Below are 17,658 nucleotides of genomic sequence, written 5' to 3'. Positions count from 1 at the left end.
CCACTATCAAGGTGCATACACATCAGTGACAGCAGAAAACGGCTAGAAAACTCACGTAGTCGTAGTGCAAGTCGATAGGTTGCTGCTGAAGAGTTACCAGGGCCTCCTCCGCCCAGTGTGGATAAGACATTCGACATCTCGGGACACACAGTTGGATGCTTTTAAGGGTTTCTTCAGTGCGTGTTAGGTTCAGAAGTCTGCTTCTCATAAAGCTGGGTCCATGAAAGCGCAATTCTGTAGAGTTGACACAAACAACGGAGTTGAACCTGCATCAAGCACGACATTTTAGCCTGTAATTTGTAAGCACAGATCGCATAATGACTAAAAAAGTGTGCACTGTACATCACTCTTATTTTATTGCGGTGCTGCATGGCTGCTTGAAGAGGTAGTGATAGCATCTAGCAATGCTGGAGCCGTCATTGCTTGCGGTGTATTCAAAAATGCGGCAGAGGGGTAACTGATGGATGATTTGGGAGAGTGGGTAAAGGTAGTATTCATCGAATGAGTGGAGACAGAAGGGGAGGGCGGCTGAGGTAATGCATTAGGTTGTAAAGTGAGGTGGTTGTGGTCTTGCCTGATAGGACTACTACTATCATCATGCGTTGTATGGCCTCCATTGGCATACGACGATATGGATAAAACAGACATGGAGGTGGGCTTGGATGTCACTGACGTTGTAAGTATCGCTTGGATAAAGTAGTGTATGTTGGGAAGCGTGTGTCGAAGATCAATGACGATGAGACCGTAAGAATTCATCAATTGCTCGATATTTTTGTTTAATAGAAACACACCAAATTCAAAGCGATATCGATCCACACCTTTAGCATATAAAGGAAACCTAGCAGGAGTATGTCAGTCGTATCCAAAGCGAACTAGTGGTGATACTCACTCTCTTGACCCACTGATCAACGACACCAAATCTCGGATGGTCGATCTTGAGCTCATTGGCGTGGTGGGGTATCTGAGCGGGATTTCCAGGTAATATGCCAGCATGGACACCAAATGAGCGGTGAAGCCTAGAGCAGTAGCGATCATTTCATCATTCTGACCATCATACACTGAATTTGGCAAGTAGATACCACGAATACGAAACTGTTGCGAATCATCATATGACTTTTTATATAGACATCAACATATAGTTTAAGGGAAAAGGAGGGAGGGCAAAATCAAGGAAAACGCTCTTACCTGTTCTATGGGGTATATAAAGAATAGATCAGCAATCAGTTCCTTCTTTCGTCTATTCAATGTGTGGAACATGGCCTGTCTCATGTTGATGTTCTTTTCTAGCACAGTCTCGTTCTCCTGCAAATCGTCCACGCCAACGTCATGTCGATGCAGCGCATCCAACAGATCCATCCTGCGATCCTCAATCTCTTGCTTTTTGCGCTTGATCTTGTCTGTCTTTTGTATCAGTAGCTTCTTTTGCTGCATCAGTTTGTATTCCTTATCGATGAGGTTGGATCTGTGCTGGTTCAGCTCTCGTTTCAGTCGAAAACCTCCTTCTTCTTGGTCCAATATATTCTGCACATTCTGTCTGATTTCGTTGGATGATGTTTGTGTGTCGAATATACAATCCAGTAGTGTGTTTAATCTAGCACATCTTGTCAACACGAAACACACACATGAACACCTGCGCAAACCTTACTTGATGATGCTGTTGTATGTGTATGATCTCTTGTTCTTGTGCACTGAACTCACTGTGCGAACGCTGGCACTGTCTGCTTGGAGATGGTCCATATCCAGGAAACTTAATCTTTTACTTTGACTAGTGACAAAAGTCTTGATATCGGGAGCAGAGTAGTAGCCATCGTCCAATTCCACCAGGAGCGTATTCTCAGGGAAACTGTGATGCATTGACTTGCCTATCCATGCCAACGCGTTCAGGTCCACTTGCCACTCGATCAAAAGCTGAAATCCCTCTTGGCTATCCTTGTTGTCCGTCAAGTATCCCAAAACAGGCTCTGTGTGTTGACCAGCAGATTCAGGGATAGAGTGTCTCGTCCAGAGTCGAATGATGATTAAACTCGATGCAGCGTCATACCAGTTCATCCAGTCAAAAGGACATGGCAAGGATCGAAATGTGGGATTCATCGTGTTGGGTATCATTTCGCTCTTGTAGAATGCAGGCTGATAAATGTTGCCAGTGGAGAGAGTGAAATAGGCGTCGAGTAATCCTAAACTCTGCATTTGCTGCTCGCTCTTTTGATAAGCTCGTTTCATCAGCGAGGAATCCTCCACAGCTGTGGTTGCACTGAGAGAAGCGGCACTTTCTGACCGCTTCATGTTGCGGCTTGAAGGTGGCCAAAGAGTATCTGATTGAAAGGCCAGCTCATCTTCATCGTCTTGAATGACTTTGGATACAATATTCCGACCTGCTACTGATTTGATGTGTCGTATCCTTTTCTAATAAGATGTGCAGTGTTACGAGCTGGCAATTTTTTTTTTTCAAACGGTAGGGTTTATATCTCTGTTTACCTGCCTCGGTCCAACTGAAGCCTTTGTATCTGCCATTTTTCATCTATAAAAAAAAAAGAAAAAAAAAAAAAAAAAAAGAAAAAGAAAACGAAAATAATGCGCACATGTGAACTCATTTTCAAGCAGGCTTCAAGATGGTCACGATGATATGATGTCTTTATTATTTGAATGAACTTGCCCTTAAGCAAGTGGTTGCCAAGTGGTGTTTCCTTGATTGCTTTGGCTCCACTCATTCCATTCGGTCCAGTCCATTGAAGTGGGTATACCGAAAAAGGGATTATTTGGCTTGTTTCTAAATAGCCCTTCATTGTTACTATCTAACAAAGGATGTGTAGCAGCAGCAGCAGCAGCAGCAGCAGCAGCAGGAGGAGGAGGAGGAGGAGGAGGCATTGAGGTAGTAGGGATGACCGGTGGTGGCGGTGGTGGAATAGATGTGGTAGTATTAGGTACAAATGAGAGGAGTTGCGGTGATGTATGAACAGGTGCTTGTTGATATAGAGTATCTTGATGTGGGTTGTTGTTGTACATGGGCATAGGGGGTAGGGTTTCCATCTTGGAAAATGCAGATACATCTTGCATTGTGTAGTCGAGTTGATTTGGGTCTCCAAGCGTATTGTTGAATCCAAACTGCTTTAGACTGAATGCTTCTGACATGGATGTAGGAGAGGGAGCTGAGGATTGAGATACTGCTACAGAGTTAGTCGGTCCAGCTTCTGTAAAAATCCACCATCACTTACATGAGCCGTCCATGGTAGGAGGGACAATCACCTCAGACAGAGATGGCTGAAATTGTCGAATGGGGTAATGCTGCTCTTGTGGTGAGTGTGCCATCACAGGCGTCGTTCTGCCTGGTGGTGGTGGCAGCACAGTTTGCATCTGTTGGTGCGCATGTCCAGTACTTCGCTTGGGCGTGCCTCGACCTACGTCAGACAAACGAGTGGGAACAGTCGTGCTATCCACACTATTGTCTCTGGAACGCACAGAGTCTTCAGAATCAGACGGTGGCACAGCGACTTCAATTTCCTTATTGTTCATAATTGTCTTTAGTAATCGATACAGTCGTTGGGCTGTGCTTGACATGGACCTTAGTCGAGAAATGAGTGCAATGCCTTTGGCCAGATCAGCTTTGGCAGGTGCTGACAGTCGTGCGTCCGGGTTCTTTGTGTTGTACATGTGGATCAGACAGCATTGAAGCACTGGATACAGACTGAAAGAGTAAGGAAACATCAAAAAATCACGCACAGTCATTTGAGAAGCAATGCGGATGCCTCGTGTGGCTGCACTGGTGCCAATCCTGAACGATGAATAAGAGGGTCTTGCTTTCTTTCCATTGGCAACAGCTTCAATGAAGGGACGATGGAGAAGAATCAGCAAACTAAAGTAGCACAGCAATACAGATGCTGCAAACAGAATGTGGTGAGTAAGCGATGCTACATTCAGAGCCATTCTGCTTACCTGTGACAGGCGCCAAGTAACCTCTGCTCTCATCAAAATCCTCAAAATCTGCTTTCTGCAATGCTTCGGGAAATCCGAAGCGCCACTCAGTGAGTTGATGATCCAATTGAGTGACAATAGCATCGCTTCCTTGCTCCAAACCAACTTTTTTAGCTTTTGGCGTGTATAGTCCTTGAAGAATGCGACCCAAAATTTCAGACAATTTGATAAGCTCAATGAATAGCTGATAAATGCCCACTTTGGCATTGGATTGCTGCTGTTTTGGTCTACACATGGCTGAGGGAAATCGCGCTTCGGTAGAGGGATCCAATGTCGCTAGGTTGTCGTCTGGCTCATCCAACACCTCTTTCCAAGTGGCAGTTGCATCTGGATAGCCAACGTCGTTATCTTCGTCTCTGATACTGATGGGTCTGCCTAATGAAGCGGAATGAAAACGATCTGCCACATACAGAGACCACCATATTCTCTTTCTCGTCTGCTTTTCGCTCTCTGGAATATCCCATTCTTCGCAATCTCGGTTCAGGCCAAGACCTTGAGCTAATCGGATAGCCAGCCCACCTAGTAACCAGCAAGCAGATGATTTTGAGTCTAAATTACCGCTGTGATTATGGATTAGGATAATGGCCTGCACTTTGGAGATGGTGGGAGTTGCAGCAGACGTAGTGATGATGGTTTGTGCTTGATCAAAGAACTGATCAGACCAACCCAGTGGGACATCCCATACAACATCGGGTGGCCGATTTGACTTGGATTTCTGTATCAGCGCCTCGCATTCTACAAATCTGGCAGCAGCACCAAACATGGCATTCAGTAAATCAGCGGGCGGGTATGTGTCTGCTTGGTCTCGGTATTGCTGCAGGAATCGAGTTTTGTTGACTACCGGTAATACGGGGTGGATGTTGGCGAAATAGCTACAGGCCGCTATCAAGTTAGAGACTCGCTAATGCAGGTGCAAGCGCATCAACTTACATTTTGAGCAAACGATCGCTTGTATGTCTATCGACGCCAGTGACTGAATAGATCCAATAGTGAATCGGTTTGACTTGTGGTAACAACTGATATTGTGGAATCTCAGGGGCATGTTCCTGCTCGTCTTTGCCATCTTCTACCAAGACAACTTGCTTGCCAAACTTCCGTATATGATGTCCCTTCCACTTTGTATTGTCGTCATCCAAGTGTATCTTGTTTGAAAAGAACTGAAAACTCGACATGTCTCCCAGGTATTGCACTCTATCCGACGACGCACCTTGAGGTCGCTTACTACCACTTGCTGTGTTCATGGAATGGACTGAATCATGTCTCGACGGTGCTGGTGAAGGCGATTGATGCATACGATCATGCTGTGGCTGCGTCGTCGGTGGTGGTGGAGCGGGTGGTTGCATGCTACTCGTTGCGCTTGACTGTGGAGGATTTTGCAATGATTCTTCGATTTTTCGAATACGTTTTTCTAATGCATCAATATATCTAGTACACGGATTAGCCTCAGTCAATTTGAATAAACCACCATATAAATTACTCCATTTACCCTTTTGGTGGTCCACGTTTTTTGGCTCTATTCATGATTATAAATGTTAGTTTCACTTGTCTCCTGTCCCCACAATTCAAGCACTCACCCATCATTGAATTCACATGTAATTCCATATGACACACAATTGGTGCAAGCTTGTCCAGGTGTGAAATAGCACTTTACTTTCTTTTTTCGACAATAATCACTAGAAACAACATCATTCAATGAGCAATTGCGCACACAATCCATGAATGTATAAATTACCAAGCACGGGTGATTCTATATCGTTTCTTATCAGAGGAACTCAAATCAGCTTCTGATATGTTATCCGGTGTTTTCACGTCAAAATATTGGTTGTTCATCTTGATGTTGTTGTTGCTGTTGCCTTCGACATGAACGTCAATTAAAAGAAGAAGAAAAAATAAGAACAAAAAGAGTTTAACGAACAGTTTTACTTACAAGGTGCTGATCAAACCTTTTTTTTTTTTCCATTTTCCATTTTCCGGCACTCACCCTTTTACAAATTTCACTGCTAGCTACCCACTTTTAGGGGGGGTGAACTGCTGGCTAAATCAAATTACCGACCTTCAGTTTATATGAATAAGCAGTGCTTGACGAATTAAATTAGTAAGCTGAATAGTCGATCCTTGTCAAATTCATACAAGTAGATCTTTTTTATTATTAAGTATCAGTCTGTCTGTCCCTATCTTTCACACTAACCACCCCATGTTGCTATTTAAGCCTGTAATCTGACATTTATTCTGCATCGAATCTTTTGTGTTAGGGTACATGACGTTTAGCTGTGCTTCCTTTACAATATTCTACCATATACAACGTGGAAAACTTTATCCCGCAGTTACGAGATTTAACGTCTTGTCAATGCGGGGGAAATGAATCATCATGTTTGAATATGGTTAATAATCTGTCAAAAACGTAAACCATCTACTTGATACTGTAATTTTGATACTACAATGCAATACGCAACATCTATTTGACACATTCTGCATGCAAACTCCCCTTTTGCATCTCTCGTTCATTAGTCAACGTTGGCATCCAAGTAGTAGTTCTCGATCCGTTACCATTCATGTTATCATAATCGATTCATCAGATAAAAGTAGAAGAATTGTGCTGATGTATTTGGGATTGAAGATGTGATTCACTAGAGATTGATGGCTGTAACAAGTGATGATAATGTCAACGACTAATCAAGGAGCTTACCTTGATATATGGTACCTCAGGATTTCAAAATCTTCGATAAACTTGAGTTGTCAGCAACAACGATGGCTATTGTAGTGGATATATTCTCTTCATTTTTAATGAGAACGTTAAATTCTTTTGCAGAATCTTAGCTATGTATTACTTTACAACGCTCCAAAACTACCGTACTTTATATGCATTAGGCGGCTTCTAGATATGTAGTGCTGCCAAGTATTCTGTACATCTATACTAGCCGATCAATCTAGTTAGGATCGATGACGACGTCGCCCTGCGGATTCTTGCCAAAGACATTTCAATTCAGAGATAATAAAAGTTTGATATATCTTATCCAGCAGATTTTAAACAGCCAATTAATAGTATAAGAAAGGATATATCACAGCCAAGAAAGGAGGAAGTGATGTATCCCTCTTGGCACCTTCCCTTTGCTTATACACTCATGTCAACCGAAAGCATTATTTAGACAGTGTTAAAAAGAGTTCGATTTTTATGCAGCGTTTGTGTACAGCATTCTACTTTTGCGCTTAATTTTCAAGTAGTCGAATTACCAAGCCATTCGCTGATGCTGCTCATGATATGGCGACATAAAGCTGGCCAACGTAAATACAAGACTTGTGTGAGACCTGCAACGACTCTTTTGAGAGATTGTCATTGCAAAACATACCTTTAGATAGAGGACCTCCCAATAAAAGCAAAGAAAAAGGGGCTCAAGCTAAGCGATCGTCCTTTAATCGACATCGCAATCATCATTATCATCATCAAGAAGGCACCTGGATCAACCAACAGCAGCGCCGCCTGCCAAAATCGATTCAAACACAGATTGTTTTTTCTTTTCAAGATTGGACCGATTTTGTCATTTTCGACTTCTTTAATCTATCTTATGATATTCGATTATATAAACTGTGATGATCATCCTACGCTTCCTAATATATTCTTGAAGTACTTTTTAAGGCGCTCCCAATGGTGCTAATTGTAATAGGTGTTCTGAATAAAACTATTGAGCAATTTGACAGAATATGAAATAAGGTTATTAACGAAAATATCCAGATTTTGCATATGAAAACCTCATGAAAATGGTTTCAGAAGCTGCTTTGGATCGAGAGAAACATTTTGATCTAATATATAACATAGTAAAAATCTTCATCTTCAAGGTGAAAAATGCGATCGTTTGATTTTCGATGAAAACCATGAGGTGCCCCTCATGCTTTTTGGTCGATTTTTGGTCATGTTTTTTTGGTCTTCAAAAAGTTGAGCAAAGGTGCCAGGGAGTTACTGCTATTCGAGTACAATCGTTTGACATTATTCCGGAGGCTCGGAAAGGCCTATATGCCAATAAATGAAGGTTTAAAAGCTGAAAAATTTAGTTGTATCTTTATAGCTGCAACAAAAAATGGCTGAAAAAGCAGATAGAATACTGTTAAAATCCTTCTTTATTTGAAATTAGGATAATGTGTAATAAAATGTATATTCTACGTCTCTATTTATATTGTTTGGTCTATATCTCTTATCTGGCAGCAGCTTAGTAGCTGCCAATGATTCCATTATTTTGCATATTATTGTTGGGTTGTTCAGTTGTTGATCTAATAATGGATCAAGAATGGTATTTCAATATATGGTTTGTAAATCATGTGTAAAGAATAACTCTTTATTGTTTAGCATGTATCTTTTCTAGGTTCATTTATGTTACAACATATTACAATACCCTCGACATTTACTTTAATATCTGTTGTCTCTTATTTTCCGAGTATTTTACCCTTGCTATCATCATGCTATCCTATTATTATGTATGTTTATCTGTTAATGGTAGCATGGCTTGATTGAGATGACATTTATTTTGGGTATTTACATGATGGGGATCTAGTCTAGTTCATTTCAATAGCGTTTATTTACACGGCATGAACCACACGTCTGGTACCAGAAATCTTCTAAAGGAACAGTTTCGTGGCCTGCGTAACTTCTAATTTGAATAGGAGGCATATTGATTTTGGTGAAGCTAATTCATGTTGTATCCAAGCTTGGAAAGGTACAAACACAGCAGAAGAGAATATTTCTACGGACTCTTGTTGGAAAGGGACGTATAATAGAAATGACTAGACACTAACACTGAAGAACCTTTATTCAAAAGCATTACGAGATTCCTTATATACAAATTAACAACGCTAACAAGTCAACCTTCCTTTAGCAATCAGGGATCAGTAGAATAGAGTTCCTATAGCGTTTGTATAACATACTACTTTTCAGGAAGTATGCGTTTAACTGGTCGATGATTGAGACTGGTGTTCTAGTAATCACACCATCACAGCTGGATTGGCCATAACAAGTTCGAACCGTTAGAATATTCCCAAACATCTACAGCTCAACCTTTATAGTTTCTTCCATCATTAAGAATAAGAAACAATGAATGCCTTGATTCGATCATAATAGCTGAGTTGTGCAGAACTCATCTAGTTTGACAGGCTCAACAATTCATGCAAGTTTTGATGCGTTCTGTTGTTGGAAAGCTTGTTAACAATGAAAATGAATAGCCGAATTTACTGCTTGATTATTATGGCTTTGCACGTTTGCTTCGTTACGGTAAAGCCCTCTTGAGGTCGATTTTACCAAATGTTTCCCTGAAACCACAAATCAGTTAATACACAATTAAATAGTAGGCAAGTAACAACTTGAATTAGATGCGTTATGTTCTTGGGAGAGAGGGCTTTGGTGTCTGATTGGCTACGAAAACGCTTTTGCGTTCAAGTTTTCTAGTATATATAGTAACGATACTTGCGAGCTTTTTTGTAAGGCTTGTATCTTCTCTGTAACTGGTACAAGAAGCAAATTAAAGTGCTATGCCTCTCAATGCACAACGAGTATATACAATAGGTCGTACTGTATTCTCTTTAAACACAGAAAGTTGTAGTAAATAAGGGGGGAGATAATAAACTAAATTTCTATCATAAAATACTCAAGATAAATACTATTATTATACCTTAATTGAATTATGTAACGATCAAACGTGAAGCTATAAAATAATAGACACAGAATGATGATAGCAACAATAAAATACCCTAGAAATAATGGCGGCAAATACCAAAGTTAATATGAAGAGTGTTGCAGTTTGCTACAATATAAATAATCCTTAAAAAATTGTACGCTGCTCAGCAATGACGGCTATATTATTGTTCACCCGTAATTCACAAACCGTATAGTAGTAAAATACCGCTTTTGATCCATAATATCTCAGTTGGAGTAACAACTATATAAATTTCCCTCATTATTATAAAGTTAAACGACACTCCTCATATGAAACTGTTAAATGGATACCTGATCAGATGATTACACCTTGTCTAATACTTTCGAACAAATAAAGAACTTAGATTGTGCCTACTTTATTTGGATACCCTTTTATTACAAACACAAAATCATATTTATTGACAGACCATCAATAGGAAATCAACTAGTTGTAACCCTTTGTTGTCTCAACATTTCAGCCAATCAAATTGCTTGAAAACTCCGCTGACCTAAAAAAAATTTGCGAGGGTTTCCCCCTGTTTTGATGTAAGGCAAAATTTTAAGCTCCGCTATATATAGCAATATACCGGTTACTATCATCAAATTTCCCTCAGGTGCTAGAGCATGCCTTACTTACACCACCTAGCTTTAAATTCTGGCATTGAGACCCTCAATCATCACTAAAGTAAGTAGCGATAACCAAGTGGAGGCAGCCTATCTACCTCCTAGCCTCGGATAAAGTCTTGTTGAGCTTCAGGGATAGGCACATCCACACAACGTAAAAAAAAGGTATGCTTCAAAGAAACATGATAATAATAAAAGAAAGAACAAAAGAACATACTACTATAGGAAGATAGTAGTAAGTATGTTAAGCACGAAGAATAAAAGGATTATTATTTGTAGCTTATAAAAAATGTTCGATATTATAAAAACAAGAAAAGACTTATTTGAATAAGATCAGACACAAAAACTAAAGATTTATTGATAAAGACAAGAGTTATTCTATTTATACTAAGTTCTGAATGCCAAAGTAGCAATTTATCTTGTACAACGCTTATCACATCTGGTGAACCTCAGTATTTAGATAGCTGAGATGCACTTCACTTATCATAGCTTGTCCATGTTGTTGCACAACACAGACATATCTACCCATCAAGAATACCTTAATCTTTATAGACAGTTGTAGCCCTTCTGGCACAACATTGCCCCCCCAGATTCAGGTACTTCTTGTGGACATTTCGTAATCCCAGATTACAAAACATCATGACAATATAGCACATAAAGCACTTTCCAATAAATAATTACCAAATGACACTGCATCCGAGATCAGTCAGTAAAAACCTTGTGTAAAAACCTTTCATAGGACAAAAATGTAAGGAAAAGACTTGATCCCATCATGCTAGTAGCCATTTAAGACCTGTTTGATCTACCACTCTGACCAATTTCGCGAGTAGTAGTAGTTCGCCAGTTAACTGTTTGAGGAGCTAACCTACGTTTACCAGCAGCCTTTGCACCTTCTCTTCGAGCCCAATACAACTCAATGTGTTTGGCCGAATCAAAGTTTTTCACAGGCTCCCAAGTATCTTCACTAGGATCATCGAACCCTTTCCATTTTACCTTATACTCATAGTTACCAGGAGATCCTCTATGATCAATCACAGCTTGAATTTCGTAATGCTCTGCAGAGAATTCATCAATTGTGATTGATTGAGGATTCGCAGCGACTTGGTACTTGATATGATGGGTAGGCACATCTCGACTAAGGAGTGCACCCGTCTTGTCAGCCAGCACATAGGAACCTTTATCGGTTATACTATGAATCAAATAAGGTCCTTCATACCGTTCATCTAACTTATTTTGACGATGAACATTTTTAATCATAACTTTACTACCAATAGGATACGGTTCGGCAATGACCTTATGTTTCTTCGCAAAGTTAGCATGATCAGCATTTTGTGTATCCACAATACGCTTAGAAATAGCCGGGATAAGAACATCTTGTACAAAACGGTATCGTTTGTCAATGAGTCTGTTATCAGCTTTCTCCAAACGTTTGGAATAGTCCACCTTTGAGTAATCAGCCAGACCATTTGGTTGACGATTAAACAAAAGTGTATACGGACGAGATTTATGTAGCCGAGCATACTTGACATTGATGCAGTAATTCACCCACGGAATGAAGTGCTCCCATTGATCCCTCTTACCTTTTAACAACTTGATAGTCGTTAACTTACATATTTTGATAAATGACTCAGAAACCGAGTTACCCAATGGATTGTACCCTAATGACAGGCGATGGTCTATCCCACTGATGTCCATCATAGCACGGACCACCTCATTTATCCATTCCAGGCCTCTGTCTGAAGTCAACTTGATTGGCCATCCAAAAAGTGAGAAAACTTGAAGCATTTCCCTGGCAATTGTCGTAGCCTTCTTGTCTGGAATGCATCTTATCACAGTAAATCTCGTAAAGTAATCAGTAAGGACAAATAGAAAGTTGCTGCCGAAAGAGCTAGTAACACCCATATCACCGAGATCCATGCACCAATGATCCAAAGGTTGGGCTGCATTGACACTACGGAAAGGATGATATCCCTCTCTAGCGATATTGTACCTGTTACACTCGTCACAATCAGCTAATATTCTTTCTATGTCTTTCCGAATGTTCACCCAGTGAAACCCTTCATGATGAATTGCAGTTTCAACATGTTTGATCCCAAAATGTCCAACCAGATGCTGAGCAATGATCATATTGTCTCTTTCATTAGCAGGAGGAGTGATATAGTCAGCAAACCTAAGCGTACGCAATATGAATTCCTTTTGCTTTTGCGAGACAGCTGTGGTGGTGCCATCTTTGATAAGAGTAGCGTTTACCGCAGTGCGTGCATGGTTGCTAAAAGAATTAGATCGTAACGCCTTAGTTGTCTTGACCAAAGTACGTTTCATTGGAGGCGAAGGTGTGACAACCTTGAGTTTGTTTTTGGAACCCTTTTTCTTTCTCTTTACACTTTCACCACCATCAGCATAGTACCTGCCCCCCAGAAGATGTCGTGCTGAAGCATCAGCATCCGAATCTTCGTAAAGTCGAGATAAAGCATCAGGAATTACGTTAAGGACACCGGGCAAATGCACAATATCGAAAGTATAAGAAAAAATGGTCTCCCACCATCCAAGCATGAGTGCATTGGGGACTTCCTGTGTATTCAAGTAGATCAGACTCTTATGGTCCGTATGTAAGGTAAACTCTCGCATATACAGAAAACGATGAAACTTAACCAAGGCATAGCAAATCCCTAGCAATTCCCTTTTCGTAGTACTGTAGTTACGCTCAGAAACAGACAATTTACGAGATACGAGACCTACATATCGAATCTCATCGTTGACCACTTGATATAAAACCGCGCCAAGAGCAGTTAAACTAGCATCAGTAGCCAAGTGAAATCGAATCGAAAAATCAGGAGGTGACAGCACAAGTGCCATCGTAAGTGCATCCTTCAAGTCGGCAATCGCTTTTGTATGAGACTCATTCCAAACATCTGTTAGATCCTTGTACTGTTTCAAGCTATCAAGATCTCGAGTCAGACGAGAATAACATGGAATGGCAGCACGAAAGTACGACATTAAACCCAAGAAAGATGCCAATTGACGACCAGTGGTAATAGTCGGCCAATCTGCAATGTTGGTAAGTTTTCTACCGTCAGGCAGTAATTTACCATTAATAACACTCCATCCCAAGAGATAAATACTACGCTGAGCGAAGACGACTTTCTCAGGATTGAGCACCAAATTAGCATCGGTTAAACGACGAATTACCTCAGCAACCAACGCATAGTGATCTTGTAGGCTCCCATTACTACTGCATAAGATGTCATCTACATAGCAGGAAACCGAGTGATCACCATCAGTAGGAAACGAAGTAGAACTAGAGCTTGTATTCAAATCAGAGAGCAGTGTTTGCAATGTGCGTACAACCACCGATCCGACATGGCGAATTCCATAAGCAGCCTTTTTATGGGTGTATTGGATATTCGTGAAGGGACAAGTAAATGAAACTTTATGAGCTTGCTCTGGATCTAAACCAAAGCTAGTAAAGCAAGCATGGATATCGAGACAAGTATGAATCATTTTTGTACCAATGCTCTGATGGATATGAGAGATCAAAGGTAACTGTTGTTTGTCATCCACTTCCAAGATAGCATTCAGCTTACGAACGTCACACACCACTCTAGGCTTAGACATTGTGTAATTACCATCAGCGTCCTTTTTCTTTACAACCAACAATGGATGATTGAAACGTGTATGACTAGCAGATCTTTCAACAACACCCTCATCAAGCCATATCTGAATTTGTTTGGCAACAGCATCACGATAAGCTTCAGGCAAAGGATATTGAGCTCGCCAAGCGACAGCACCTGGTTTAGTATCAAGCTTAATAATCGAATCCGGCAGATTACACTGAGTATTCTTCATATCAATGCGCGAATTCTCTTCTAATAACCCCTTTAGTGCAAGTAGAAACGGCTGTCTCTCTTCCTCACTACCAAAAGGATGTGCGTTTGGAGTAATACCATCATCAATAGGGTCTGGTACACGAGGACCTGATTGAAAGCCATGTTGACTCACCAAGCCCGTAAGACCAATGCCAAGCTTGGACAAAATATCCATACCAAGCAACACAGGTACGTTTTCCTCAGAATAGAATGGAAATACTTCAAACAAATGGTTTTTATTTGATTTATTGTAGCTAATGTGCAAACGTACCGCACCTATTCTAGGCACAGTCGTTACTTCATGAGCCATTTGAACAAAGCTCTCATCATCATCATTAGCCTCAAATCCAGCAAGAGAGGTTCCTCCTAAGAATTGAAAGAACTTGTCAGTGACGCACGAAAACGTAGCACCCGTATCCACTAAGCCAAAGCAAATGACATTTTGAACCACAATAGGAACACAAATAGCATTGGTGGTCATAGTAGGTGGAGCACTAAATCTAGCATCGAACTTACATTGCTGAGCAAATATATTTTGTAGCGTATCGTCGTCCACAGACATGCTACTCATCTCTTTTTCAAGAAGAATAGACTGGGCACGATTCACCAGGTCAGTATCCTCAAAGATACCATGAGCTTCACTCATCACAGCATCTTGGTCAACATCAACATTGTCACTACCACCAGAAGAAGGAGCAAGGACAACATCATCCACCGATTGTTCAGCAGAGGAGAGAGCAGGGGAAGAAGCACCTTTCTCAGCTAACGCACGATCAACACGAGCAGAGAGAAAAGCAGCTTGGATTGCAGCATCCATCGAATGTTTGCCACCACGTTTCTTAGTCATGGCACGCAAAACTTTTTTACCACCATTGCCCTGATGGGTGTTACCACCACCAGTACGAATAGCAGTGTTGCAGTGATGCATCTGCCCCTTTGGTCGAGGACCGTTACATTTGGAGCAAGTCCCTTCAGCAACATGTTCAGCAAATGTTTTGCCAAAACGATTAGCACCAGAACGTGGAGAGTTGGACGAGGGACCATTGGATCTCGACGAAGAGCTGCTTTGCAGAGCGTTTCCACTAGAAGAAGGTGCGTACCGAGACTTCTTTGCTTCGTTCGAAACAGGTATGTCAGCAGCGCGTTTTCTTCCATCAAAAACAGAGCCCAAAGATTCTTGACCCGTCTCAATAGCCATCATATCCATCTTGCGCACGAGAGAGGACACATAATCAATGTCATAAAATGACGATTCTGGTGCCTGACTCATAGCAACCATTAGCAACCTAGCGGTAACCTTGGGGAAAGCGTCAAAAAACACCATCGCTACGACACCCTTATCACTGATGTCAGCTCTATTTCTCAACGTCTTAAACCGCTCTACGAAACCATCAATGGATTCTTCGTTTCCTTTAGTACAACGAAGAAACTCCCTAATTCTTTCGAATCTGAGCTGTTCTTTTGGTGTACCAAAACGACCGATGATAGCTCCCTTCAAGGTAGCCCAAGACACAGTGGAGCCAGATGCTTTCACAAACTCATCAAGCCAATTGCGAAGATCGCCGGGAAGACAAGGAGGAAGCAAACGATACCAGTGTTCGTCAAGATCAAGCGTGCAACTGCTCAACTTATCGGAAAACCGGCGACAACACTCCTCAATGTTGGCAAAAACTTCCTTTTTTTCATCTTTGACACGTCCAAACCATTGGAACAAAGGAAGATCATCAGGTACAGTTGAACTATTAGCCGCACCTTGACTAACCACTGTTACTTTGGAAGGACTCTGGTTAGGTGTGACCATAGAGAGAGCTTTCTCTATAGCCTCCAAGTTAGAGCACTTCTTCGACAGGGCAGCCTTCAAAGCGTCGACCTCTTCGTCCGACTTGTCCCCACTGTTCGCAACTTCAGCGATCAACCCATGAACCTCCTGACGAAGTCGCTCTACAGCTCCTCCGTACGAAAGCTCGCTTCCAACAGCTTGAACATCTGAACTCTTGTTCTGTTCTGCAGGAGACACAGTAGAATCATTCATAGTCATATTTTCGGTTTAAATTAGATAGGTAGGTTAAAATCTGGAAGATTCTGATTTACACGATCTTAAAAAATGTTAAGCACGAAGAATAAAAGGATTATTATTTGTAGCTTATAAAAAATGTTCGATATTATAAAAACAAGAAAAGACTTATTTGAATAAGATCAGACACAAAAACTAAAGATTTATTGATAAAGACAAGAGTTATTCTATTTATACTAAGTTCTGAATGCCAAAGTAGCAATTTATCTTGTACAACGCTTATCACATCTGGTGAACCTCAGTATTTAGATAGCTGAGATGCACTTCACTTATCATAGCTTGTCCATGTTGTTGCACAACACAGACATATCTACCCATCAAGAATACCTTAATCTTTATAGACAGTTGTAGCCCTTCTGGCACAACAAAGTAGACAAAAAAGGGATACTCACACAAAGTGAGTCAAAGAAAGATATAACAAACACAACATCAGAGACGTTCAGAACAGCTCGTTGTTGTTGCAACAAAAATCCATACATGAGTAACATGCATGGTAATAGTCGGATGTAAAGCAACACAACCAACAAAAGAAGAAGAAAAGCACAACAAAGTAAACATCATGAATGCATTATCATGAGAAAGGAAGCAACAATACAAGCGTTCAAAGAAGTTTTATATCATTGCGACTAGAAGAAAGAAGATACTTACCAATTACCACCACCGTAGATAGACCAGGGGATACGCAATCACCGGATATAGACCAGAGAACGAGCGTGCACCAAACACAGTAGACCAGGAAAGACCATATTAGCAGCAGCAGCAGCAGCAAAGCCAGCACTGTAGACAAACCAGAGAACGAACGACACCAGAGAACGAACGACACCAGAGAACGAGCATGCACCAAAGACAGTACACCATGAAAGACCCGATTAGCAGCAGCAACAACATCAGCAGCAATACCAGCACCATAGAAAAACCAAAGGACAAACGCCACCAGCAGAGACTATACAAAGACCAAAGAAACAGACAACAGAGATAGCAGCAGGAAAGGAACGGCAGCAGCACCCACGTCGAACAGGCAAAAAAATTATCGAAACGTAATAAAGAAATTAAATTAGTGTTAGTTATATGCCCTTCAGTGCTCGTTATCGAATGGTACCTAATATATTCTACTTCAAAGAAGCAGTATCAAGTTCTTCCAACAGTACAAGGTAGAGTTATCGGAAGCTAGAGTGGCATTATCAATCGAATGGTGTCCAAAACCACCATGGTTTGATACCAAAACGCGTTTTGCAAAAAGGATAAAAAACGGGGGCATGGAAAAATGAGAGGGTACCCTATCCGACGTCACAGCCAGTAGATTTGGTCTCAGTCGTCATGTACCGTAGCAGCCGTAATTGCGGCAATTTAATTTTAAATTGTATGGAGGGTATTTTCGTGTTCACAATTGACCTAATCTGACATGTTTTAAACGTTTTTGCTAAATTTGACTATGAAAATTGTCGTTG

At 41.0% G+C, this 17,658-nt stretch overlaps 3 protein-coding genes across 3 annotated transcripts; all 3 read right to left on the bottom strand.

Annotated features, from left to right (window-relative positions):
• Positions 1-354: 354 nt before the first annotated feature.
• On the bottom strand, positions 355-2,511 carry MRPS9 (37S ribosomal protein S9, mitochondrial; the record flags this gene model as incomplete). The annotated part of the gene is made up of 5 exons (XM_064826729.1): positions 355-838; positions 890-1,113; positions 1,186-1,591; positions 1,646-2,403; positions 2,476-2,511. 5 exons carry the CDS (start codon positions 2,509-2,511, stop codon positions 355-357), a joined length of 1,908 nt encoding a protein of 635 aa, XP_064675786.1.
• A 144-nt stretch (positions 2,512-2,655) lies between these two features.
• ATC70_007469 (uncharacterized protein) lies at positions 2,656-5,799 on the bottom strand (the record flags this gene model as incomplete). The annotated part of the gene is made up of 7 exons (XM_064826728.1): positions 2,656-3,161; positions 3,213-3,875; positions 3,931-4,841; positions 4,900-5,394; positions 5,456-5,482; positions 5,544-5,642; positions 5,702-5,799. The coding sequence occupies 7 exons, from the start codon at positions 5,797-5,799 to the stop codon at positions 2,656-2,658; spliced, it is 2,799 nt and encodes a 932-aa protein (XP_064675785.1).
• Positions 5,800-11,056: 5,257 nt separating this feature from the next.
• Positions 11,057-16,174, bottom strand: ATC70_007468 (uncharacterized protein; the record flags this gene model as incomplete). Its single annotated transcript, XM_064826727.1, has 1 exon — positions 11,057-16,174. The coding sequence occupies one exon, from the start codon at positions 16,172-16,174 to the stop codon at positions 11,057-11,059; it is 5,118 nt and encodes a 1,705-aa protein (XP_064675784.1).
• Between the last annotated feature and the right edge of the window lie 1,484 nt (positions 16,175-17,658).

The sequence above is a fragment of the Mucor velutinosus genome (assembly GCF_035048745.1).
Source record: "Mucor velutinosus strain NIH1002 chromosome Unknown tig00001553, whole genome shotgun sequence".
Lineage (NCBI taxonomy): Eukaryota > Fungi > Mucoromycota > Mucoromycetes > Mucorales > Mucoraceae > Mucor > Mucor velutinosus.
Note: the sequence above shows the minus strand (reverse complement) of the source record. Positions and strands in the feature narration are given on the sequence as shown.